Consider the following 26,684-nt stretch of genomic DNA (forward strand, 5'->3'; position numbering starts at 1 on the left):
GGCACCCCGATTCATTTAATTTTCTTACAACTTACCTATAGGCTTGAAATCTTTCAAAATAAAAATAATTTTAAAAACATTGAAACTTAGATTTACGTATTTTAGAGACTCAGTGTCTGTAGTTTTAAATTCTTCCCAGGGAAATTGAGTCTGTAAATGGAGCTAAAAATCACTGATCTAAATTAATCAGAGAAATGCATATATAAATAAAATTTTATTATTCTGTTTATAAATCAGAAAGTCTTTGAAAGCAGATAACCAAATATCTGATATATATATTTTCATTTTTCTTGAAAAGAATCTTGTCTGTATTTAGCCCATTAAAATGCAAAAGGCACATAATACATGCAAAGCATGAGGGCATCTTTTTTTTTTTTTTTTTTTAGAGACAGAGAGAACATGGGGTGGGGGGCGGTCAGAGGGAAAAGGAGAGAGAAACTCAAGCAGGCTCCATATCCAGCATGGAGCCCGACATGGGGGCTTGAGCTCATGACCCTGAGATCATGACCTGAGCTAAAACCAAGAGTTGGATGCCTAACTGACTGAGCCACCCAGGAGCGAGGAAGTCACCGTTATGTTTTATTTTACCTTCCCCCCTTCTCCTCCCCATATCAATTGTGCCCTTTCATAGTAAGGGGGGAAAAAGACATGAAAAGAACCATTTATTTATTTACTTATTTATTCATGAGAGACGCACAGAGAGAGGCAGAGACATAGGCAGAGAGAGAAGCAGGCTCCCCAAGGAGCAGGGAACCCGATGTGGGATTCTATCCTTGAACTCCGGGATCACGCCGAGCCGAAGGCAGATGCTCAACCGAGCCACCCAGGCATCCTGAAAAGAACCATTTCTATTTATATTTACACCTCACTTCATCCTCTGCAAAATGTTTTCTCATCCGCTGTCCCCATTGTCCTCTTCACAGCAGCCTCAGGAGGGAGACAGAGTCAGAACTGCCATCTCTATGTTGTGCATGGGTAAACTGACACCTAGTTAAGGAGAATGTCTTTTTGACAGTCACAAAGTTGTTTGGTGAAGGCACTTGCAAAGTCGCCCATGGCTCCAGCCCCTTTCTCTGCCTTCCGCCCCCTTTCAGTTGCTGCTTGTCTTTTTGTTTCTCTTTCCTTCTGATCTGCCTGTCTCTCCTTTCTGTCTTTTTGACTTGGTTTCTCTTTTTCTACTTCAATTTCCCTCTCCCTCTTGCTCCAGCCCTCAGATTGGTGGCAGCTCTGTAGGTTGTCCAAATTTCTCCTCACTCTGGAAATATGCCAGCCCCATGGGCACAGCCCCAGGCCACCACAAGCTTAGCATCTCTGGTGCCATGGTGCAGATATTAACTTGATGCCACTCCCGGCCTCTCCATCTGGCCCTAGATAAGATAAGAGTGAGGATCAGCCTTATAAACAGGCCTCAATCATTGCCCTGACCCAGACCCCTGCTAGCTCGGACCACATCAGCCCAGGATCAGCATGGCTGTCCGCCTGTGGGTGGTCGCCCTGGCCGTGGCCACCCTTCTCATTGTGGACAGAGGTGAGTGGACAGAGCCTGGATTCTCTGTGACTTGGTGTTGGTAGATAAGCTTGTGGTGGGGGCAGAGGCAGAGTCTGGTGCATCCTGTGACGTCTTGGTTTTCTGCATAGAACTTCTTTCTGTACCTCTCCATTGTGGTGGGACCTGGGTTCAAATCCTGACTCTGGCCCAGAATTACAAAAGCCCCTTTCCTCTTGGGGCCTCTGTTTTTCCAGCTATGGAATAGGAAGTCCATCTAGCTCACTAAGAGTACCTTGCTGGGCAGCCCGGGTAGCTCAGCGGTTTAGCGCCACCTTCAGCCCAGGGCCTGATCCTGGAGACCCGGGATCGAGTCCCACGTTGGGCTCCCTGCATGGAGCCTGCTTCTCTCTCTGTCTGTGTCTCTGCCTCTGTGTGTGTGTGTGTGTGTGTGTGTGTGTGTCTCATGAATAAATAAATAAAAATCTTAAAAAAAAGAGTACCTTGCTACTCACTAGAGTATCTTGCTACTCTAAGCAACTACTTGGTGAGAGATCTGGGAAGCAGCAGGGAGCAGGCCTGTCTCAGGAGAGACAGGTAAATCTGCTGGCTGCAAGGTAGTAGGTGCTGAAGGAAGCCTGGCCTTGGTCCTCTGAGGTCCTATCTGCTGTGACAGCCTATGCTTGTGGGATGGACAGCAGCTGTGTGAGGAACGGTAGCCTTTGTCCCAGGCTGGACACATGCTGGAGTAGGGCCTCCTTAGGGCCTGGATCACCTCTGTGGTCTCACATCTACTGTGTATCAGGCATTGTTCTGGGCCCTTAAGACGTATCAGTGAGCAAACATAAAGAGAACTACCTTGATGGAGCTTCAATCCAATGGAGTAGGATGGAAGGGAATAGACAATAAGATAGGTACGTTAGAAGGTTATAGAGGCTGAAGAAGAAATATTGGGCAGGGTGAAGAGGGGGCTGCAGTGCTAAATCAGGGGGTTCTCTCCTAGAACAATGCTTGAAGCGGGGAAGGGAGTGAGCCGTGTGGATATCTGGGAGGAGAGGGTTTTGGACAGAGGGAACGGACAGTACAAAGGCCTTGAGGCAGGAGGACGGCTGGAGTGTTTGAGGTATGGCAAGGAGACCAGTGTGGCAGGAAGGGAATGAGACGCAGGGTGCAGAGCAACGGGAGAAGAGATGATAGAGGCAACTGGGAACCATACTGAGTAATGTAAGGCCAATATGAGAACTTGGCTTTCCCTCTGAATGAAATGGGAGACACTGAAGTATTTTGAGCAGAATTGTGTTAAAAGGATCACTCCAGTTGCTATGCTGAGAACAGACTACAGGGCGAAGCAGGGAGACTACTTAGGACCCCCTCTGGACAGCTACTGACCTTATGGTCCACTCTCATTTCCCTGAGGACATAGTCCTAGGGGCTAGGGCAACAGAGAATGGGTCTGGAGGCTCTGGCCCAGCATAGCCTGCTTACTCCCAGCTTGGCATCCATTCCCTTAGCAGTTTTCCTATTGGGAACACTGAGGAGGCCTATCCTGAAGAGTCCTTGTGCCCGTTTCAGATTCCTGCCTGGCCTGAGGACAGGGGTCAAGGGCAGCCTGAGAGTAAATGCAACCTGTTCCCACATCCTCCAGGAAAAAGTTCTGATACCACAGGCTTCTGAACTCCTCCTCCCAACAATGCACGTTAGTTGGTCAGTTCCTGAACACCCACTCTGTGGGGGGCATTGCTGCATGGGGGCAGAAATATAGGAACCCCAAGGAACTCAGGTCCGTAGGGAGGCAAGAGTGACCCAGTGAGTGGGACAGTATGTGGTGATATGAAAGAAGATGCTATGATGTGGTCCCCAAAATTCATGTTGAAATCCTAATCCCCAAGGTGATGGTATTGGGAGAGGACTAGGTCATGAGGGTACAGCCCTCATGAATGCGATTAGTGCCCTTACAAAAGAGACCCCAGAGAGTTCCCTTGCTCCTTCTACCATGTGAGGACACAGTGAGAAGGTACGAGCTATGAACTGGGAAGAGGGCCCTCACCAGTTGCCAAATCCGTCAGTGCCATGACTTTAGACTTCCCAGCTTCTAGAACTGTGAGAAATGTTTATAAGATCCCCAGTTTATAGTATTTTGTTATAGCAGCCCAAATGGACAAAAACTGAAGCCTAAATCTGGGTCTGCTCAGGAAACCCTAGGGGACATCAGGGAAGGCTTCATGGGGAAGTAGCATCTAAGCCTTGAAATGAAGATAAAATCAGTAGAAGGGGGAGAAGGACACTTCAGGTAGAGAGACACAGTACAGGCTGAAGCACAGTCTGTCCTGGAAGAGCTGAGAGGCATAGGAACATGGGGAGATGTACTAGGAAGTAAGTCCAGGAGCAAGTTTGTTATGAGCTCATGCAGGGCCCTAATAGGATGAAGTAGCTCAGTTATCACAAAGAGCCATGGAAGGCCTTTACATTTTTTTAGTGCTTTTTGTCTTTTAAAAAATATATTATTTATTTATTTATTTATTCATGAGAGACAGAGAGAGAGAGGCAGAGACATAAGCAGAGGGAGAAGCAGGCTCCTGCAGGGAGCCTGATGCAGAATTCGATCCCAGGACCCTGGGATCATGACCTGAGCTGAAGGCAGACACTCAACCACTGAGCCACCCAGGTGCCCCTTTTTAGTGCTCTTTCATCCCCTAACAGTCATGTACCACTAAATAAACAAATCTTATCACTCAATGAGTCATACTCAATTAATTTTGACAGTGCACGTACCCGTGTAACCCAAACCTCTATCAAGATAAAAAAACATTTCTGGGGTGCCTGGCTGGCTCAGTCAGTAGAACATGCAACTCTTGATCTCAGGATTGTGAGTTTGAGCCCCATGTTGGGTGTGGAGCCTAGTTAAAATAAAAATTAAAAAAACAAAGAACAAAAAATGTTTCCTATACTCCAGAAACTTCCCTCATGCTGGTCAGTCCCTTCCATTTCCCCACTCTTGAGGCAATCACTGCTTTTTTTCCTACCATAAATGAGTTTGGCCTGTTCTAGAATGTCACATAGAAAGTTGTATTTATCCCCAAGCTGTCCTTGACCTTGGCCTACGGTGCCTTTCATAATAGCATGTAGCCTTGTGTCTGGCTTCTTCTGCTCAGCGTGTTTTGAGATCCAGCCATGTTGCTGGATAGATCAGTTGTTTGCTTGTTTTATTGCTGAGGTGCATCCCAGTGTACATATATCATAGTTTACCCATTCTGTTGAAGGACATTTGGATAATTTCTCATTTCTAGTTTCATAATCATGGGTTTTGAGCATGCGGTGACAAGGTTGGGTTTGCATCTTAATGCCTCAGTGCCAAGCTTAGATAGCCTATCAGAGGTCACTTCATCTCAATTCCCTTCTCCCTCTCTACCTTGGAAATCTCTTATAATAGCAACCCCAGGAAAAGCTAAAACTGCAGCAGTAGGCACACCTCCAGTGAGGGAGAACTATTTCTGGAGACAGTTCCTTCATTGAAGCAGTTTCCACGGAGAAAATTCTGGAACACAAACCTGCCTCCCTGCAGCCTCCTCGCAAGAATGGGCTCTGCCCTGTGAGGTTGAGAAGACCTTGGCCCCTTGAACAGCCCTTAAGAGACTTCAGGAAGCGTCCTACCCTTCACCCATTTACATCGACACTTTTCCTTCCACCTGTGGCATTAGATGTGGTTCTGTTCCTCATCCACCTGTCATATTCACCAGTCACATCAGTTTGTTCACATCCTGTGAGCAGGGGCACCTAGACTTGGAAGAGCTGAAATGCACAACTGTGTATATGAAAAGAACCAGGCTAGGGAGTGACAGATCTGTGTGCAATCCCAGCTCAGCCCTTAACAAACCGTATGGCTTTAACTTCTGAGCCCCTTTCAGACTCAGGCTCGCATTTGGTGTCTTGGGGGGTGCTCATGGGATACACACACAAGGATGGGGAAAGTTGTGATGCAGTACAACAGAAGCCTCCAATGACCCTACTGGGAGCTTTGGATCTGGGGTGGCCTTTCAGAACTGTTTAATAGAGATGAAGGATTCTGGTCATTGTATCAATATCCACTTGTCATTGGATATGGTCTGTTCCTGGGTAGGAGATGCAACCATGGGTGAGGCATTCTGTTCTCTAAGAGTAATTTCTAGGAAAGGACTTGCTGTGAGTGGCTAATACTCCCGGCAGCTGAGGAAATGAGCACCTTGGTTCTACCTGAGGGCAGGATGTGTGTAGCAGATGGCGGCATCCACCACTGCCCCCTTGCTTGTACAGAACAGTGAGAGAGCTGTGAAGAGTATTTAAGATCATGTATTCTCAATGTTTGGCCCATAGTAACTGAATTATTTTGATAATCATATGGGCCATAACAATCCCAGTGGAATCAGGCTGGACTGTCACCTCCCTAACTCTAGATCTTCTGTCTCTATTCTAGCAACCCAAGGTCACAACAGTTTTCTGGGATTCCCCGCCGTCTGGTGACTCAATACATTTCCTTAAGGAATTCCAGACTGGGTGGTAGCTGGAACAGGTTTCCTTTTTTTTTTTCTGGGACAGGTTTCCTAAAGCAGTCCTCAGACCCCAGACCAGTTGCCTAGAGCCATCATCACCTCACTCTTCCATTTTTGCCTTTCAGAAGTGCCAGTGTCTGCGGTAAAGGTCATTTCCCCAAGAATGGTAAGGCAGCTGCTTCTAGTTTTGGCCCTGGGCTGCTGTCCTGGCCTTCCTTCTGCATCCATGCTAAGAAACCAGCATTTGTCTTATGCTTCTACTCAAATAACTCTGATGGCTTCAAAGTGGCTAGTGTAGCCTCCTGAGATTGCATGCTCCCTAGGTTAAGCCTTCCATACTGAGTTGGCCAAGCCTCTTCACCAAGGTCTCAAACTTGGTTTCCAGAACCTTGAGAGATCTGTCCCAACCTGGTTTCCAATATCCCTGCCAGCAGCAAGATCCCCTGCCCAGGCTGAGCAGGACTGAGTGCACTTTCTGCTTTGTGTAGTGAAGAGGGACAGGCCATGGGGTTCAGGCCAGAGGTACCCTGGCCCTCTGATGTGGTCCAGCCTCCCCCAACCACACGCCATCGTCCATCCAACCCTTCACTCTGAAGGAAAGACACCAAGTCTGAACCCCTGATTCTACTTTGGTCCTGGGTCTGATATCCCCAAGGCAGTGGGGCTTGCCTCCTTGAGACCCTCAACCCAACCTTCACCTAGGTGAACAAGGAGGCTCAAAGCCACCTTCCCATCCAGCAGCTGCCACATCTGCACTGTCAGCCCATCAGACCCAAACCTATTATTGTGCCAGATGATACATGGTTTCAATTAACCGTACATTAAAAGAATACTATTATTCATTTACAGTGTTTACAGAGGAGGAAACTGAGGTTCTGAGAGTGGAGATAGCTCTCACAACTTCACTCATCAGCACAGAAGTCAGGCTCTTGGTCTCATGACCACCACCCCACACTGCCTCTCTCACCCCATCCTGTCCCACTCTTCGACCCAGTCCTGACCTGGGGCCTGCCCTGAAACTCTCTCAGACTAGCCTCATTTAAGTCTCAAGCCCTGTCCCATTTCTCCAGCCATCCCACACCAGGGGCCCAATGGGTCATGTTGGCCAGGGTGAGTGGAGGAGCTCTCACAATGGAGGGGCCCCCTGGGAATGCTGGGTGGTTCTGTCTCCTGGAGTCCTCACAGAGACCAGCAAGAGAAGTTCTAGTTAGATCCTCTGAAGAGTGTGTGAACCCACCCCCAGGAGCTTGAGGGCATAAACTCATTCGATAGACATAAACACAGACATATACTTGGATGCCCACAGACCTGTGTTCAGCAGATGTGTGTACAGAGCCACAGCCATATGCCTAGTACTACACACACACCTAAGCAAACATGTTGAGATGCCCTGAATGGTTAGTTTCATGCCTGTTGGACCAACACTGGGGCCTTCTTGAATCTGGCTCTTCCCTGGAGCCCCTGACTCCAAGCAAAGTCCCTGGGTCCCTTCTCGCTGCCTCTGAATCACTGCGTGCCCTTCACCTCTCCCTCTCTTTCACAGCCCATCTGTGAGCACATGGGGGAATCTCCAGTCTGTGCCCAGACATCCAACCCGGTCTGTGGCACTGATGGCGTCACATATGACAATGAATGCCAGGTCTGCTTGACTCGGATGTAAGTCTACCCTACACCTTCCCCTCAGCTTGCTTGGGGGGGCCTTATCTCTGGTGCATTCCAAGTGTAAAGAGAGCAAAACTTGATCTGCCTCTTATTTATACCCTTGGCCTGAGAAGAGTCGTCTGACATTGCCCCTAACAGAATCAGCCCAAGTCTATTTCAGAGAAGGCACATGGTTCCAAGTATAAGGCCTCAGCTAGTAAGGGAGTGAGGGGTGGGGTGCAGAAACCCCAGGTTCTTCCCTTATTCTGCCTCTGACTGACTAGGTGACTTCATTTGTTCATTTATTCCTCCAGCCAACAATTATTTATTGAGCATCTACTATATGCTGGGCACTGGGGATATAAGAGGGCGTAAGCCAAACAGCATCCCTGCATTCCAGGGCATATGGTAGTCTAAGGAGGAAGGCAAGCTAATGGTCAGCCAACTGTAGCATAGATTGCTCAAGGCTCAGATGGGTGTACCCAGGATACTGTGAGTGCAAGGCAAGGACAAGGGCAGGGAAGACTTTCCAGCTTAGCTCTGAAAAATAAGTTGAAACTAGCTTGGAAAAGGAAAGACCAAGGAAAGGTAATTCCAAGTAGTGAGAGGAGTTTGGAAAGGTCTGGAAGGGAAAGAAAAGTTTGGATTTGAGAAAATATAAGAAATTGGATATGCTGGAGTATAAAGTTTAAAGGAGGGTAGAGAGAGGCAAGAAATGAGTCTTGAGAGGCGAAAAGGGCCAGAACAAGATGTTGGTATGTCTCATCACCTAATTGATCTCCTTTCTTCGTTCATAAAACCCTTGAGGGGATGCCTGGGTGGCTCAGCAGTTGAGCGTCTGCCTTCAGCTCAGGGTATGATCCCAGTTCAGGGATCAAGTCCTGCATTGGGCTCCCTGTGACAAGCCTGCTTCTCTCTCTGCCTGTGTCTCTGCTTCTCTCTCTGTGTCTCTCATGAAGAAATAAATCTAATCTTTTTAAAAAAACAAAAACCCTTGAAGTGGGCCAGAGCTAAGTGAGATCATGGAGAGAAGACAGTCTTCAGAAGCCACAGCATTCTGGACAGAGAGGCAGGAGAGCAGCAAGATTTTCCTAACTGAGCTGGGGGGCAGTGGGGATCTAGATGGTTTGTGGAGGGCAATGAGGTCTGTGGACGGCTGAGCCTTTGGGGTAGCCTGGTTGAGGTGTGGCTAGAGTTCAAGACAGAGTCAGGGCTGGAGACAGATTCAGCAGCCGTCAGACAACATTCCAGATGTCCTGCAGGAGGATGTGCAAGAGGGAAAAGCTGTAGAACGATGTGCCCAGGGATCCCCCGACCTGCCCTATGCCTACACTGAGTGGGGGGAAGTGGGGAGGGCTCAGCAGGGTGTCTGGATAGACTGGACCAGGCAGGGTCCCTTGAAGGGTTTGTTCCAGTACCTGATGAGATGGGCCTCATATCTGCCTCCTGTGATCCTAGGAAAACCAAACACGACATCCAGATCGTGAAGGATGGCAAATGTGGACCCTCATCGCAGCCTCTTAAGCCATGAAGTCTTGGGCTAGAGAACAGTGGTGGGAGTGGAGGATGTGACATGAATAAAAGATCCAGCCCAACTCAGCCAAGTGAGCCAGTGTCTTTGGGGACTCTGGGGAAGTGGTTGGTGGTGGTGGGCATTTGCCCTGACTTCCCTATACTTAAATCTGATGTCTTCTCCATCACTCCAGTGCTCCTCAATCCTGTCACATTTCCCTAGAGGTCCCAGGTCTCTTCTGCTTCTTCAAGAAGTCAGCCTCCGTCCCCAGTGGGCATATCTGTCCCAGCCTGCTTGTCACTAAGGTCAAGAACCTAGGTGACATCTGTACCGTCTGCCATTGCCAGAGAGCTGCACCCAGCCTTTGGGAAAGTCCTACACCCTTCATGACCTTCCCCCTGGGCTGCACCAGCACCCCAAGTTTTACACACATGTGGATACTGCTGTGGCTGATATTTAGGTAGTATGCACAGTATATCTGAATTACTTGTTAAAATACTGACGTAGGTCTGTAACCCCAAGACTTTGAGTGTCCCCCTGCACCTTGGCCACCCATAGCAGGATGACTTCCGGACCCTGTTCTGTTCTTTTGGTCACCATCCATTCTGTTAATGTTGGCACTGGACACAACCCCAGGCTCACGTGTACCTATACAATATCCTACAAAAATACACAGCACCCAGAAATCCCACCACAGAGACCCCAGTCTAACCCTAACCTTAACCCTAACCCCTAACTGGTCCATGTCAAATATACCCTCTTTTGGCCAAAGCTAACAGGAGCCACTTGATAATGGTGGCAGAAAAGAGTGTAGACATTGTTTCCTCTAGCCAGTAGAAGCAGTATCACATGGACTGATTCCTGCTTTAGGGTGGGCAGACAGAGCGGGATATGTGCTGTGGGAAAACACTACAAAGCCAGGGCAGAGAAGGCAAGAATCAGTGTTCCCCAGACACTTGAAATGGGGATGTGGGCCTGAATTGCTGTTAACAGATTTGCAAGCGGCAGGGACTGAAAGGTCATCTATGGGCCCTGCTACTTACTGCTACTGGTAACAGAAACTTTTGCCCCTCTGCTGCATAGGATGCAGTGTTAAATTTGGCTGTGAGAAACCCAAATGTCAAAATAGCAGCGGCTTATACAGTTAATTTCTCTCACACATAGACCTATGCAGTACGCTAACTTCATGCTCCTTATGTATTGTTACTCTGCCATCATCAGTTTTCCCTTCAATGTACAAGACAGCTGCTCTAACTCCCGCCAAGTCTACATTCCAGTCCACAGAGAGGTAAAGAAGGACACCCTACTGCCTCTGATGATGCTTCCCATAAGATGTACATACCTGTTCTCCTGTTGCCTAAAATGTAGTCTGCATGCCCAGCACAGAGAGACTGGAAAAAACTGTTATGATTGGCCATGTGCTAAGCTGAAAATCAGTTCACTTATTATTGGAGGAGTGACTATTGGTGATGTCTAAGCCTCTGCCCTAAGTGGGAAGCCCCTCTTATACTCAGGTGGCATAGCTTCTTGGCCAAGCTTCCTGTTGGTGACCCTCTGCTCCCAGGCTTCCATGCACATGAGGAGGAATCACAAAGATTACGCCTGCACAATATGCCAGGCACCAGGCACCATACTGAAATGACCTAATCCCTCACTTTGCAGATGTGAAAACTTGGCCCGTCACTGGAAATGTAACTGCAGGCTCCTAAAGGCCCTATCTATGGCATGTGATCCTGCTGCCCTGGCCATTATTATCAGCCAAAAAATTCTTCTCCAGGATTTTTTTAATCAGAAGGAAGGAAACAGGTAGTTCCTCTTTGGTAGTGAAGCTGTAAAATGTGTGAAGTGGGGACTGCTGACAGCCATGTTTCCTACTTTGTGGAAGAAGCAGGATTAAGAGAATGATGCCAGCATGCAAAGAAAGAGATGCAGAGTGATTCCAGGTTGTGTTTGAACTCCTGAAGCCCAACTGCCCTTGAACATCCCCAAAGCTACATGGGATAACTTGACATCCTGCCAATAAATTTATTTCATTCTTTCTTTTTTAAGATTTTATTTGAGAGAGAGAGTGAGGGAGGGAGAGAATAGAACCCAAGGGAGCAGCAGAGGGAGAGGGAAAAACAGACTCCCTGCTGAGCAGGAAGCCCAATGTGATGCAGGTGGGGCTTGATCGCAGGACCCTGAGATCATGATCCAAGCCAAAGGCAGATGTTTAACTGACTGAGCCACCTAGGCACCTTTTCCTTTCTTTCTTTTCTTTTCTTTTTTTTTTTTTTTTTTAAGATTTATTTATTTAGGGATGCCTGGGTGGCTCAGTGGTTGAGCGTCTGCCTTCGGCTCAGGGTGTGATCCCAGGATCCAGGATCGAGTTCCACATTGGGCTCCCTCTGAGGAGTCTGCTTCTCCCTCTACCTAATTTCTCTGACTCTCTCCGTCTCTCATGAATAAATAAATCTTAAAAAAAAAAAAGCTTTATTTATTTTAGAGAGAGCGCACATGAGCTGGTGGCTGGGGGAGCAGAGGGAGAATCTCAAGCAGATTCCCTGCTGAGCCCAGAGCCCCATGTGGGGCTCGATCTCACATCAAGATCAGGATCTGAGCAGAAGCCAAGAGTGGGATGCTTAACCACCTGAGCCACCCAGGCACCCAAATAAATTTTCTATTTCAACAATCTCTTTGGAATTTAGTTTCTGGTACTTTCAACTAAAAGAGTCCTGACTACCAGAGGAAGAAGGGCTCCTCAGAGAAGGTAACCTTTACGCTGTTAAAGGAGAAGTAGAAATTGTTTAAACAGACAATGCATGGGAGAATTCTTTCAGCTGTGAGGCTGAAGGATGTTTATAGGATCACAGAGCCCCACTGGTTCCCCTTGTAGTAGGACTGACCATGTCCCGGGAGAGTAGGCAACAAGGAGTGTTCTTTCCCTGTTCACAGGCAGAGATACCCTGTGGATGTACAGATCAGTGTGGGTGGGACTTGTGCACAGGCCCTAGTAACTACCCCACACACGTGCCCAATAGCCCATGCCCTAGGGCCTCTCTTCATCCTTAAATCAAACAATGGCTGTTGATGCTGTAAATTCCAGTACTGATGAAGGGTAGCTGTGTGTATTTCACTGTGGATGTGTGCATTCAACATTCATTCATTCTCCAAATATTTATTGAGCACCTATTATAAATAGGCAATGTGCTTGAAATATGTTGTTAACAAGACAAAGATACCCCTTAACCCAAGAAATTTAGAGTCTAGGGTTACAGGTAAATATTAATCAAACAATCCCACAAATAAATCATGGTTTATCATGCTATTTATCATAAAAAAAAAAGTTATGGCAAATTGTGAAAGGGTATCACCTGGGGGTTTGATAGGTTCTCTGATAGCAGATGAGGTTTTGCCATGGAAGAGACATTTGAGTTAAGTTCAAGGGATGAACAGGAATTACCCAGGAAAGGGGTGGGGTGCGGGTTGGGGAAGGATGGTGAGGAGCTGTCCAAACAGAGGAACAGTATATGCAAAACCCCCAGGCAGGATAAGGCACAGAGCATATGGAAGACCAGAGTGCCTAACAGCAGACAGCAAATAGGACAGTGGTCTGGGATGAAAGGGAGAGTGCTTAGGGTAGGGCTTTGACTTTTATCTTAAGAGGACTGACATGGGGATCCCTGGGTGGCGCAGCGGTTTAGCGCCTGCCTTTGGCCTAGGGCACGATCCTGGAGACCTGGGATCGAATCCCACATCGGGCTCCCGGTGCATGGAGCCTGCTTCTCCCTCTGCCTATGTCTCTGCCTCTCTCTCTCTCTCTCTGTGTGACTATCATAAATAAATTAAAATTAAAAAAAAATAAAAAAAGAGGACTGACATGCCGAGATCTGCGCTTTATGACAGCTCTGGTTGCTCGGTAGAGACACTGCTCTGCAGAAGGCCAGAGAGGAAGTGGCCACTAACGAGGGAGAGAGAGAAAAGAAGAGAGGAGCAAGCGAGCCCATGCTGTTGCGAGGCAGTATAGTGGAGATTAAGGGTGTGGGTTCTCAATCAAACCATCCAGCTTTATATCCCGGCTTTGCCAATTATGACCTTGAAAAATTACCCAAGCTCTCTGCTTCCTCAGCGTTAACATGGGGACAGTATCTGTCTACCTCCCAGAATGAGGATAAATGACTAAGACACCTGAAGAACTCGGAACAGTACCTGGCACACATTCTCATTACATGTGTTGGCACAACAGGCACAGTTACCATATAAGAACTATTAGATTAACACTGAACTGCTGATTAAAGTGGGAAGTGGGCTGGGCTGGGCTGAGTCTCATCCACTTGTCCACCCCTGTCCTAGGTCCCACCCGTGCAGTCCTACATCCCTGGGGCTTCAATGACTCTTTCTGCCAAATAAGGTTGGCCTGAGAGTGGCCTGTTGGAAGCCTGGTTCCTGGGCACTGTGTGAAAAAAATGGGGTGACAGCAGCTGACCCAGTTGAGTCATACAGGGCCACTCCTGATTTTAACAAATTACAGGTAAAACAGGAGGCTTTTGCATCTCATATTTCATCCAAAAAAAGTTAAGCATTCTTTTGCTTGCTGACATGTAGATAAACTGCTTTTAAAAAGAAATAACAGTTGGGGAGGGGGGATAGGCCACAAAACTAAAAGGAACAGCCTTGAAGGAAACATTGACCTCAGAAGGGGTATGATCAACAGAAATATCTTTGAGGAACTCCTTAGAAGTTTATCGTTGCCTTCACCACCTGCCTCACCATGGTTCTTCTCCCTGTCCCCTTAAGCCATATTTGTGACCTGGTTTTAAGCAGAGATTCAGTCAACACCAGGTTCTAACATTCTAAAAATTTACTCAAGTACAAGGAAGTCCATGCATCAATACAAGCCCCACCCCAGGAATGGGCCTCTGAGATCTCATGGCCTGTGGCCGGGTGGTGAGGTCTGTGAACCAACAACCCAGACATCTGTTCCGGAATTCGGTTACAAATCAAGAAATATTTGGACTACTCCGTGTGCCAAACACCTGTTCTGAACCACTCCCACCATTCCTGACTAGATGTAACTTCCTGGTGATTCTGGGTTACATCTACCGGCTATAGAATCACAAGGGCAAAAAGGCCTCATGAATCTGAGGACCGGGGGGCTATAAACCCAGAATTACTCCAACACAAATGAGAGGTTCTGCCAACCCAAGGGAAGTACCCAAAGGTCGAAAGAGCGGGGAAGACTTGGCAGGGGAGGGCCTCTCCAGACAAGGTAGGCTGCTGGACAGCACAGCCACACAGAGAAACAATGAGAAAACAGACAGGGGCTCTACTTAGGACTGCAGACAACACTTGTTCATCGAGAACAGGGGTAGGTTCAGGAAAACTGGCAAGTGGCCAATTGTCCCCAGCGGCCCTGGTGAAATCAGGTCACTTCTGTCCCAGAGAGGGCAGAGCTGGTGGAGCTGTTCTTCAGGGCGGCCCAGCCTCTCTCCGCCTCACCTCACTCGGCCAGAGCCAAGTTTGTGGACTGCAGCCGCTCTGTCTCCTGGCAGATGTTCTGCTCCACAGTGTCACACTCAGCCAGGAATGCCTAAAACGTGAATGCAGGGCAGTGAGGGACCATCCAGGACTAGCCATTCCCTGCCCATACAAGGCTCTTGCTCAGCCATTATGGGGAACCCCTGGGTGAATGATTTAAAACAGGCTATAGAGGAATGGAGCCAGCCTGGGCTCCCAGATAAGGGGAGGGAGGCAGAGGCCAGTGTAGGAGCAGGGTTTCTGACAACAATCCTCCAGAGGGGTGGTGAGGACAGGAAGCCTTGCCACTGTACTGCACAATTTCAGGGAACATGAATAGTGCCTCCTGAAATTGTGTCATATGGCAGCTATAACTGCTCTCCAACAATCTTCCTCCCCAATTAATTTAAATTCAAATACAATTACAGGGACATGAAAGGAGCTCTTCTCTTAGATTCTGGACTCATGAAATAACAACCAAAAAATGTCCATACCACACATCACACTTTTGCCCTACCCTACTCTGAACAGATAAACACACACATTAAACTTTGAATGCTTGATCACACAGCTCACCTGAACCCTTTTCACCAAACCCTTCCTTTTCAGTCTACTGTCTTTGAAATTTTCCGGCAGAATCTGTGGAAGAATAAATTGACACATAAATAATCTCAGTAAGAATGACATAACAACATGATGAAATACTCACAGTACACCAAATGCATCATAAGTCACCAACATGAACGAGACTTGCATTTTCAGGAATGATTTCCTCCCTTGATCTGTATTCCACATGGCCCTTCCCATGGCTCTCACCCCTATAAAAGCTCCCTTTGCTCTCAGTGTCTGGGCCATGGAAACTGATCTGTACCATGGACTTTGTCCTTTCTCTCCTTTCTATGTACAGATACTACGTCCTGGCCATGCCATGAGCTCACTGTGCTTATTCTTTACAACCTCCCTCACTCCCCGAGAATCCTATGCAGAGTAATTCACCCTCAAAAATGAGGCATCTAGCTGGAAATATCATTACCATCTTTTCTGTAAAAGGGATCATGGAGTTGATGATTCCCAATAGTCTCACAAGAGACTGAGTCTGGCTGAATTCTTTACAGATAATGAACCTAATGGAATCACCAGTCATATGAGTATCATGAAGCCCTCTGTTTCTCTGGCCATAAAATCACAGTCCATTTGGGTTCCAACTTTGTGAGGATTAGATGCTTTTAGGAAATATAAAAATGACAAAAGCCCTACGTTGGTGGATGTGACTGCTTAAAAATCAGGAACTATCTTGTCTTTCTGTGTATCTACCAAGGACTGAGCAGTGTCTCGCACACAGCAGGTGCTCAATATCCTCAGACAGTAAGAGTGCTTTACTGAAAGAGTGAAACTCACTGAAAAAGAGTCAAAGGAGGGCAGCCCAGGTGGCTCAGCAGCTTAGCGCTGCCTTTGGCCCAGGGTGTGATCCTGGAGACCCGGGATGGGGTCCCGCATTGGGTTCCCTGCATGGAGCCTGCTTCTCCCTCTGCCTGTGTCTCTGCCTCTCTCTCTCTCTCTCTGTGTCTCTCATGAATAAATAAATAAAATCTAAAAAAAAAAAAAAAAAAAAAAAAAGAGTCAAAGGAAACTAGTTCTTCTCAGCTGAATATTTACTTACCAGTGTGTCAATCTCTTCCAAGATCTTCATAAATTGCTCGATTGTGGCTTTTACTCTCTTATCAAGTTTGCAGAGAGCTTCAGCTTGCAAATCCTTGGCCAGAAAACCCTGTACAGGAATAATGCATTCTTGCAAGGGTTCCTTGAGGCTGACAGAAAACTTCATGCCAAGGCACTGATGAAGTAGCCACACACTGAGCCCACATTCCCCCCAATAGGCTAGTCCAGACCTCAAACCCAGAATTTCATCTCTTGGAAAAAACAGAGCCACCCAAAGCACTGTAATAGGCTGCAGGCCACTATCTCACACGGCCCACTGGGGCTGCTAATGCCTCCTGAGCCCTGGCTCCGATGAAGCCTTCAGTCACCAGTGTATACCCACATAGAAGCAGATGTTAAGAACATAAGGTGTAGGGATGCCCGAGTGGCTCAGTCCATTAAGCATCTGCCTTCAACTCAGGTCATGATCCAGGGGTCCTGGGATCGAGCCCTGCCTCAGGCTCTCTGCTGAGTGGGTAGCCTGCTTCTCCCTCTGCCTGTCAATTCCCCTGCTTGTGCTCTCTTTTTCTCTCAGTCAAATAAGTAGATAAAATCTTTAAGCCACAAAACAAAACAAAATACAAGGTGTAGAGTCTGATAGGCCCAGGCTTGAATTCTGTCATTTACTGGCTTGTGATCTTGTACAAGTTACTCAACCTCTCTGAGCCTTAATGTCCTCATTTTTATTTATTTTTTATTTTTTAATTTTTTTAAAAGATTTTATTTATTTATTTATGAGAGACGCACACAGAGAGAGGCAGAGACACAGGCAGGGGGAGAAGCAGGCTCCATGCAGGGAGCCCAACGTGGGACTCGATCCCAGGTCTCCAGGATCACACCCCAGGCTGAAGGGGGCACTAAACCGCTGAGCCATTGGGGTTGCCCAATATCCTCATTTTTAAAATGGAGATTATGATACCCACACCAGATTATGATACTAGGAGGATAAAGAGAAATATATATAGACTCTTAACATAATTCCTGACACAGACATGTGTTAACAAACAGCAACATTGGGGTGCCTGGGTGGCTCAGTCACTTAGGTGTCTGCCTTCAGCTCAGGTCATGATCTCAGAGTCCTGGGATGGAGCCCTGTATCAGGCTCCCTGCTCACTGGGGATTCTCTTTCTCCCTCTGCCCCCTGCCCCTGCTTGTGTGCTTGTGTACACGCACACTTCTCTTTCTCAAATAAATAAAATCTTAAAAAAAAAAAGCCACATTTACATTGTTTTTATTAAATTATCTTGCTATGTAGTCACATTGCTTGGCCTAGTGACCAGTTAGCTGGTGACAATGGGTAGACAGCCAGGATCTCTGCAGATTTTATCAGATGTAGATTTGACCACATGCAATAAAAGCTTTTTTTTTTTTTTTTTAAGTTTTATTTATTTAGGGATCCCTGGGTGGCGCAGCGGTTTAGCGCCTGCCTTTGGCCCAGGGCACGATCCTGGAGACCCGGGATCGAATCCCACATCAGGCTCCCGGTGCATGGAGCCTGCTTCTCCCTCTGCCTGTGTCTCTGCCTCTCTCTCCTCTCTCTCTCTCTCTGTGACTATCATAAAAAAATAAAAATTAAAAAAAAAAGTTTTATTTATTTATTCAGGAGAGATACAGAGAGAGAGAGAGGCAGAGGGAGAAGCAGGCTCCATGCAGGGAGCCTGATGTGGGAGTCGATCCCAGGACTCCAGGATCACACCCTGGGCCGAAGGCAGGCGCTAAACTGCTGAGCCACCCTGGGATCCCTGCAATGAAAGCTTTAAACGTTAGCCAGCAATTCCAAGTCAAAGAATTTATTCTACGCCCAAAAAATAATCGGAAATGGTAAAAAAATATTTATATTCAAGGATGTTCAGAAAAGCATTAATGCATAATGGTAAAATAACATTAGGTGATGAACAATAAAGAACTGTTAGGTATATATATTGATATCATGATATATTCATATATGTTACAATGCTATGCAAGGTTTGATAAGTATGATCATTTAAGATTTTATTTATTTAAAAGAGAGAGAGCAGGCGAGCATGACAGGAGGAGGGACAGAGAGAAGTAGACTCCCTGCTGAGCACAAAGTCAATGCAGGGCTTGATGATCCCAGGACTCTGGGATCATAATCTGAGCTAAAGGCAGATGCTTAACCAACTGAGCCACCCAGGTGCCCCAACTATGAACATTTTTTTTTTTTAAGATTTTATTTATTTGTTCATGAGAGAGAGAGAGAGAGAAAAAGGCAGAGATACAGGCAGAGGGAGAAGCAGGCTCCATGCAGGGAGCCCTATGTGGGACTCGATCCCAGATCCCCAGGATCAGGCCCTGGGCTGAAGGTGGCACTAAACCGCTGAGCCACCTGGGCTGTCCCAAGTATGAACATTTTTAATGACATAAGAAAATGTTTAATTCTTTTTTTTTTTTGTAATGTTTAATTCTTTTAATCAAATAAAAGAACAATTTACAGAGTGTCCATAATACTATATCAATTTTTTTATTTTTTATTTTTTAAATTTTTTTAAAGATTTTATTTATTTATTCATGAGAGACACAGAGAGAGAGAGAGAAGCAGAGACACAGGCAGAAGGAGAAACAGGCTCCACGCAGGAAGCCTGACGTGGGACTCGATCCTGGTCTCCAGGATCACACCCTGGGCTGGAGGCGGCGCTAAACCGCTGAGCCACCCGGGCTGCCCTATATCAATTTTTTTAAATGCAAAAATATATTCTAGTCTTTAGTATTGGTTATCTTCTGAGTCAGGGCTTTATAGGTATTAGTGCTCATATGTTTACTTAAAGTTATACGATGGGCATGTATTACTTTTGTAACTAAAACAGAAACATACATCTATTAACATTATAAAATTAGAGGGAACAAAAAGAAATATGTGGTTTGGGCCTAATTTTAGTATCCCTTCTCTTATACAAGGAATTGAACAGAATGACCCCTGCCTCAGCTAAGATCAAGCTCAACTTGGGCCTTTTCTAGATCAACAATGTTCTCTGTCTTGCTAAACAAGTAACAGCTGGGACTAGGAGAAGCTACCTGTTCCATTACAGACAATACAAGACCCCTGGCATGGCAGGTACTCTCCTAAGAGCACAAATGGATGCAGGCTGTGGTTTGAAAATAGCAATGACAATCACACTTATAAGGGCTGCCTGGGTGGCTCAGCGGTTTAGCGCTGCCTTCAGCCCAGGGCGTGATCCTGGAGACCCGGGATCGAGTCCCACATTGGACTCCCTGCATGGAGTCTGCTTCTCCCTCTGCCTGTGTCTCTGCGTCTCTCATGAATAAATAAATAAAATCTTAAAAAAAAATACACACAATAACACTTATAAAAGCACTTAGTATGTGTCAGACTCAAACTACATCATTAAAAAAAATTTTTTTTTAAAGCAAGCTCTATGCCCAATGTGGGGCTTGAACCCACAACCCTGAGATCAAGAGTTGTGTGCTCTACCAACTGAGTCAGCCAGGTACCTCTCAAACTGCATCATTTAATCCTCACACCAATGCTAAGGAGAGGTACCATCATTTTCCCCTTTTATAGATAGGGAACTTGAGACAAGGAAACTTGCCCACAGTGATAGAGGGTAAAGCCAGGATCTGGACCCAGGGAATCCAGACTAGAGAGCCTGCCCTAACCACACATTTGTATCTCCCCAAAAAGAGTGACCTGTTGGATTCCAGTAAGCTCTTTGTTCAATCCTTCCAGTTGGTCAGCTATCTTCTCCACAGACTTCTCCAAATCTTTCAGTTTCTTTAGTTCAATCTCTTCCTCTGGACTGTTCTAAATGTTTAAGAATAAAATGAAGTCAATAATCACCAAAAATAGTAGCTTCTGACTGGGAAGAAAAAAAACCTAATGACAATTGGGCTAAAACCACTCACCTGGAAAAAAAATAGCTTTGATTCTGCTGCTTCTTGGAAAGCTAGAGAGTTACCCATGAATGTTTTCTACCCACAAAGACGTTAGACTAGAGAGAGAAATACTAAGTAAACATTCTGCAGGGACCCAGACAGCTTGGGTTGAGAGAATGGAGCCAAGTCAAGTGCCAGATTCAACCCGAGCCTGAGGCTGATCAGCAGCTGACTCCAGACTGAAGCCTCCAAGGGGAACAAAGGACAGTGGACACCCGTGAGGAGTCCACCTGGTGAGACAGGTGCAATTCTGCCATTCCTTTGACTGAATTCCTAAGTGCTACCCACCAACTGAGCGCTCCCATTTAATGAGGACGAGGACAAGGATGATTACTTTTGTTGAGCAGTCCCTCTACTATGCTAAACCTTTGTCTGTACTATTATTTTAAGCCTTACCACAACCCAGGGAGGAAGGCAGGGTTTTATTTTATTTTATTTATTTATTTTTAAGATTTTATTTATTCATTCATGAGAGACAGAGAGACAGAGAGAGAGAGAGAGAGAGGAAGGCAGAGACACAGGCAGAGGGAGATGCAGGCTCCATGCAGGGAGCCTGATGTGGGACTTGATCCTGGGTCTCCAGGATCACGCCCTGGGCTAAAGGCAGCGCTAAACCGCTGAGCCACCTGGGCTGCTCAGAAGGCAGTGTTTTAGATGAAACTGAGGTTTAATGTAAAGTAACCTAAGGTCACATAGCCCAAAAGAGTTGGATGGAGACTTGAAATTGGACTTGGCCTCACATACCCCAGGGCACTTCTAATTAGGGTCCTATTATTTCTTTAAACTCAACCGTTAATTTCTGCCCATTACCCAGAACGATTCACCCTGACCCTTGAGCAAGAAATCTAGAATATTTCCCCTTCTCTTATCTCAACAATTGGTAGTCAGGGCCAGCAAGTTTCCTGCTTGTTCCAAATTGTTCACATTCTTCTTCGTGGCCAAATCCTGAGTGCCAGACTCCTGACTGTTCTGTGGCTGGACTAGATATTCTTTGCCTTCACTTTGCTAATCTCTGCCCTCTCTCCACTCTGAATTAGCCACCTCACTCAAAATAAGGAAACTTCCTATGACCAACAATTCCACTGCGTCACAATGCCCGGCTGGCCTGAGCCCTCTCTCATCACCCCAGGGACTACTGTCCTCACCAACTGGCTCTTTTCCTACCTCAACTTAGTCTGAACCTTTCTTTCTAGCCAAAGAGGGCTTCCTCTTGTGGAAGATTTTAGTGGAAAAGGTGTTTAAAGGGAGAGAGACTCATGAAATTTGCAGAGAACTTATTTTAAAAATCTGTAAGCTCAGTGACACCTGGCTCAGTGGTTGAGCGTCTGCCTTTGGCTCAGGGCATGATCCTGGGGCCTGGGGATTGAGTCCTGCATCAGGCTCCCTGCGGAGAGCCTACTTCTCTCTCTGCCTGGGTCTCTGTCTCTCTCTCTGTGCCTCTCATGAATAAATAAATAAAATCTTTAAAAATCTATAGGCTTATTTTAATAAAAGTTTCTCTTGCAAATCCCCTCCAAGTGAGTAAGGCCTCACTCAGGCACATTTTGACAGATTGAGATCCACTACCAACACAAGAGCTACGTTATTGAAGCAGCATAACTATTCATAATTCCCAGAGCAAAAGCCATAGTCAACAGGAGCCAGAGACCATGAGAATAACAAACCTGTAACCCCATCAAATAAAGAGAACCACAACTGTTTTGAGATAGCTATTTCACTAATGCAGATTCTGGGTCCCCAATTTGGCCTCCCAAATAGGAATATGTATAAAAGACCTTAATCCTTTAATTCTGGAGTATTCTGATAGAGAAAGCAATTTACCTTCTTCCCAATTAACATGACTCGACAACCATTTTGTATTCCAAGGGCTGACAATGGCTTCTCCATTTCCTTCAGAGATTTTCCTGAAAAGAAAAGTTATGCCAAATGGTAATAAATTATATAACACTGAAAATAGACTTCAGCAAGGTTAAATTAAATAGACAAGTGTGTTCACTAATGAGAAGGGGATAAATTGGTGTAATCTTTCCCAAAGGTGCCTTAGTCCAGGAATTTCACTTCAGATTTTATTTTAAACAAATAACTGGACATATGCCTACATAGTAAGTGTTATAAAATAACCTTCAATGCAACCTTAATCATTAACAGTGAGAAACTAGAAAGAGACAAACATTTAGAAACAGGGGGCTAATTAACTATGTATCACTACAACGGAAGACTTTGTAGGCATTAAAGCTAATTTTTTTCGGGAAACTGCAATGCCACAATAAATGATGGCTCAGTTTTATAAGAAAAAGGTAATAAAAACTGTATAATCAACTAATCTGTTTTGTCAACTAAACACACACACACACACAAATAAAAACCTATGCTTCAGGATGCCTGTACAAATGGATAGAAATATGCTGAAATGTAATGAGGGGTTTTATCTGGGAGAACATTTTCTTCTTTGTGCTTTCCTTTATTTTGAAACATGGATTTCTATTGCCTTTTATAATTCTATAATAGAATGTTTTTAAAAAGAAAACACAAGGATGGGGTTCCTGGGTGGCCCAGTTGGTTAAGCATCTGCCTTCAGCTCAGGTCATGATCCTGGGGTCCCAGGATTGAGCCCCACATTGGGCTTCCTGCCCAGCGGGGAAGTCTGCTTCTCCCTCTGCCCCTCCCCCTGTTCCTGCTCTCTCTCTCAAATAATTTTTTTTTAAGATTTTATTTATTTATTTGTGAGAGACACAGAGAAAAGGCAGAGACATAGGCAGAGGGAAAAGCAGGCTCCTCGCAGGGAGCCCAATGCAGGACTCAATCCCAGAACTCTGGGATCATGCCCTGGGGTGAAGGCAGACGCCCAACCACTGAGCCACACAGATGTCCCTCAAATAAATTAAAAAAAACCAAGAAAACAAAAAAGCAAGAAGTTACACTATAAAGTATAAATAAAAATGCTTCCCATTGCTAAATTCATTATGACGGGCACCAAATGGGATAAATGTGGCCCTATGAGATACACAATAAGAAGTTCCCTTGGGAATGGGAAGAAAGAATGGGGATAGAAGGGAGGTGGGTCCTGGTAGAAATCAGCAACATCTACTGGGCCTGCCACATCCAGATCCCTGGTAAGTTTGTTCAGCACTGTGCTGAGCATTGGACACAGCAATATTTTCCCTCAAGGAGTTAGTTATTCTAACAGAGAAATGAGATGCTCAGCGACTATGAAAACACTTAATAGTAATTTCAATACAAGTCATACAGAAGTGGTAGAGAGTGCCATATGCACATATGTTGGGAAGAGGGTCTAACTTAGCCAGGGAGGATTACCCATGTGCTTTCAGAAAAATGGTAAGATTTCTGCCATCCTCATGGGACTTCAACTCTAATACCTATCAAAATGTTTGAAGGTGTCAGTATATAGAAGATCCTCAATAAAATGTGTTGAAGGGGATCCCTGGGTGGCTCAGCGGTTTGGCACCTGCCTTCAGCTCAGGGCATGATCCTGGAGTCCCAGGATCGAGTCCCACATCCAGCTCCCTGCGAGGGGCTTGCTTCTCCTTCTGCCTGTCTTTGCCTCTCTCTCTTGTGTGTGTGTCTCTCATAAATAAATAAATAAAATCTTAAACAAAATTTTTTTTTAATAAGTAAATAAATAAAATGTATTGAAGGAACAGATGAAGAAACAAGCAAATAAGAATTATCCCAGTTTAGGGGGATCCCTGGGTGGCTCAGCGGTTTAGCACTGGCTTCAGCTCAGGGCGTGAACCTGGAGACCTGGGATTGAGTCCCCCATCGGGCTCCCTGCATGGAGCCTGCTTCTCCCTCTGCCTGTGTCTCTGCCTCTCTCTCTCTGTATGTCTCTCATGAATAAATAAAATCTTAAAAAAAAAAAAAAAGAATTATTGCAATGAAACGCCAGGACACCTGCACCCCGAAGTTTATAGCAGCAATGTCTACAATAGCCAAACTGTGGAAGGAGCCTCGGTGTCCATCGAAAGATGAATGGATAAAGATGTGGTTTATTTACACAATGGAATATTACTCAGCCATTAGAAACGACAAATACCCACCATTTGCTTCGACGTGGACGGAACTGGAGGGTATTATGCTGAGTGAAATAAGTCAATCGGAGAAGAACAAACATTATATGGTCTCATTCATTTGGGGAATATAAAAAATAGTGAAAGGGAATAAAGGGGAAAGGAGAAAAAATAAGTGGGAAATATCAGAAAGGGAGACAGAACATGAAAGACTCCTAACTCTGGGAAACGAACTAGGGGTGGTAGAAGGGGAGGAGGGCGGGAGGTGGGGGTGACTGGGTGGCGGGCACTGAGGTGGGCACTTGATGGGATGAGCACTGGGTGTTATTCTGTATATTGGCAAATTGAACACCAATAAAAAATAAATTCATTTAAAAAAAAAAGAATTATCCCAGTTTAAAAACTAAGAGTTACTATTAGGTGAGGTTAAGCAGTTTTAAATAGGCCCTTTAGCCATAAGGACTCAAAGCTAGAAGAGAAATGCCTACCCTTAAATATAAGTTTCTGAAAAGGCAGTGGGACCCCTGTGGCCTCTTCAACAACCTGGGCCAGGTCTTGGACAATTGGCTCACTACAGCCCTGTTGCGGGGTAACGTGAAGATCGTGCTTCTCATTGCCTGGGAAGAGAGAAGAGTGTTCGATGAAGAAAATTCTTTCACATAAACCAATACAGGCTGACACTTTATTATATTTATTTATCCAGCCTTCAAGGCCCAGTTCATTTGCCACCACCTACTCCAAACAGCCTGTCCCCTGCCATTTGCCCAGCTTTGGTGACCTGCTCAAGGATTTTTGTTTCCTCTGTAATAGTAACAATTTAGTGATTATCAGCTAGCATTTTAAGCACTTAACGTGCATAAAGGACTGACAACTCATTTCAAACATCATCTAATTTAATCATCAGAACAACCCCATCAAGTAGGTACTACCTATATTAATCCCCATTTCACAGATAAGCAAACTAAGTTCAGTCCAGTTAAGACCTGCCTATGGAGACCCCACTGAGGAGTCTGAACTTGACTTCAGATCTATCTGACTCCCAAGGCCATGCTTTTCATCACAAGTCATCTGCTTCCTGTGGCCTAACTGCCCTCTACTCTGTACTGTAATGTTCTTATCTCCTTCGCTGTCAGGAGTAAGGGATTATTTTTCCTACAAGTCTGTCCCAGAGGGCACACCTGGGCACCTACACAGTTGGTGCTCAGTGAATAGACAACGAATGAGTAAACTCAAACAGAAGAAAACTTATTAGCTCAATTATTTTCCAGGTATATGGACAGTAAGAAAATAGCCCAAGCCCAGTGCATATGCCAAGCCTTAAGCCTGCACAAGAGCCACATGAAGTTAGTGGAGTAGGTGCTACCAACTTCACAGGGAAGAAACCATAAGTTTATAAAGGAGACATCCTAAGGTCACTCAACACTGAAGGATCTAGAATACTGGTCTTCAGATTCTGAGGCCCTGGGGTCTCCCCTAGTCCTGAGGAGCTCTGGAGTGAAGTGACTTCGTTTAAATCGATGTCAGCTCCAACAGCTGACAGACCCAAAGGGTGCCCAGAGCGTATGCTTGGAGCCACAGGCCACTCAAACAACAGTCGAGTTTAGACTCAGCAGACACAAAGGTGTCCAGACACCGACTGCAGTCATACACGACGCGGCCAAACACAACCCTGATGTCAAGACTCACAAAACGGCGCAGGCACACACTAACCCATACAACCACGACCAGCACGGACAACGGTGCCAAACACACACAAGACCCCGCGCTTCCGGACGCCGGCACCAACACAGGAACACACAAGCCGGGTTGGCTTCCGGAGGACACGTGGCCAACCCCAGGGCCGCCGCCGGACTTGGGCAGTCCGGCCCCGTGCCCACCCGGCCGTCCGAGCTCACTGTGGGTGACGGTCACGCTGAGCCCGGCTGCCGCCATTTCCTCGCTCGGGGCCACCTCCTGGCCCTCGGTCACCTCTTCACTTTGGGCCACTTCTTCACTTCGGGTCACCTCTTGGCTCCGGGCCACGTCTTCGCTCCGGGCCGAGCGAGGCCGCACTTTCTTCACCCGCGACCTGCGAGCGCCGGCGGCGGCGCCCCTGGTGGATCCGGCATGCCCGCGGGCCGCACCCCGGGCGGACGATCGCTGAGAGGGAGGCGGACCGCGCTCGGCCGGGAGCACCGACTGGCGCGGCTCCCGGCCCGGCCGAGGGGCGCGCCGCCGGGGACCCAGCCGCTCCCGGTCGCCTCGCGGTCTCCGCGCGCCACCGCGCTCCGCCAGACCCGCGCTTGTTGACCACCCAGCGGTGGGAGCTGAGTTCCGCGCCTTGCCACCCCGCCCGGCTACCTCCCCGCCCCGCCCCGCCCCTCGGACCAGGCCCCGCCCCTCGG

At 46.5% G+C, this 26,684-nt stretch overlaps 2 protein-coding genes across 3 annotated transcripts; one reads left to right on the forward strand and one right to left on the reverse strand.

Moving 5' to 3' along the window:
* Positions 1 to 1,371: 1,371 nt before the first annotated feature.
* Positions 1,372 to 9,252, forward strand: SPINK4 (serine peptidase inhibitor Kazal type 4). The gene is made up of 4 exons (XM_072841662.1): positions 1,372 to 1,528; positions 6,138 to 6,178; positions 7,556 to 7,668; positions 9,112 to 9,252. Exons 1-4 carry the CDS (start codon positions 1,468 to 1,470, stop codon positions 9,182 to 9,184), a joined length of 288 nt encoding a protein of 95 aa, XP_072697763.1. The 5' UTR covers positions 1,372 to 1,467; the 3' UTR covers positions 9,185 to 9,252.
* A 3,055-nt stretch (positions 9,253 to 12,307) lies between these two features.
* BAG1 (BAG cochaperone 1) lies at positions 12,308 to 26,491 on the reverse strand. 2 transcript variants are annotated; one of them, XM_072841660.1, is made up of 7 exons: positions 26,196 to 26,491; positions 24,789 to 24,917; positions 22,094 to 22,176; positions 20,028 to 20,141; positions 16,323 to 16,430; positions 15,239 to 15,301; positions 12,308 to 14,735 (listed from the first exon to the last, which is right to left on the reverse strand). In XM_072841660.1, exons 1-7 carry the CDS (start codon positions 26,230 to 26,232, stop codon positions 14,646 to 14,648), a joined length of 624 nt encoding a protein of 207 aa, XP_072697761.1. In that variant the 5' UTR covers positions 26,233 to 26,491; the 3' UTR covers positions 12,308 to 14,645. The 2 variants fall into 2 exon arrangements, with proteins under 2 accessions (XP_072697761.1, XP_072697762.1); XM_072841661.1 differs by lacking the exon at positions 16,323 to 16,430.
* Between the last annotated feature and the right edge of the window lie 193 nt (positions 26,492 to 26,684).

The sequence above is a fragment of the Canis lupus genome, chromosome 10, assembly GCF_048164855.1.
Source record: "Canis lupus baileyi chromosome 10, mCanLup2.hap1, whole genome shotgun sequence".
NCBI lineage: Eukaryota > Metazoa > Chordata > Mammalia > Carnivora > Canidae > Canis > Canis lupus.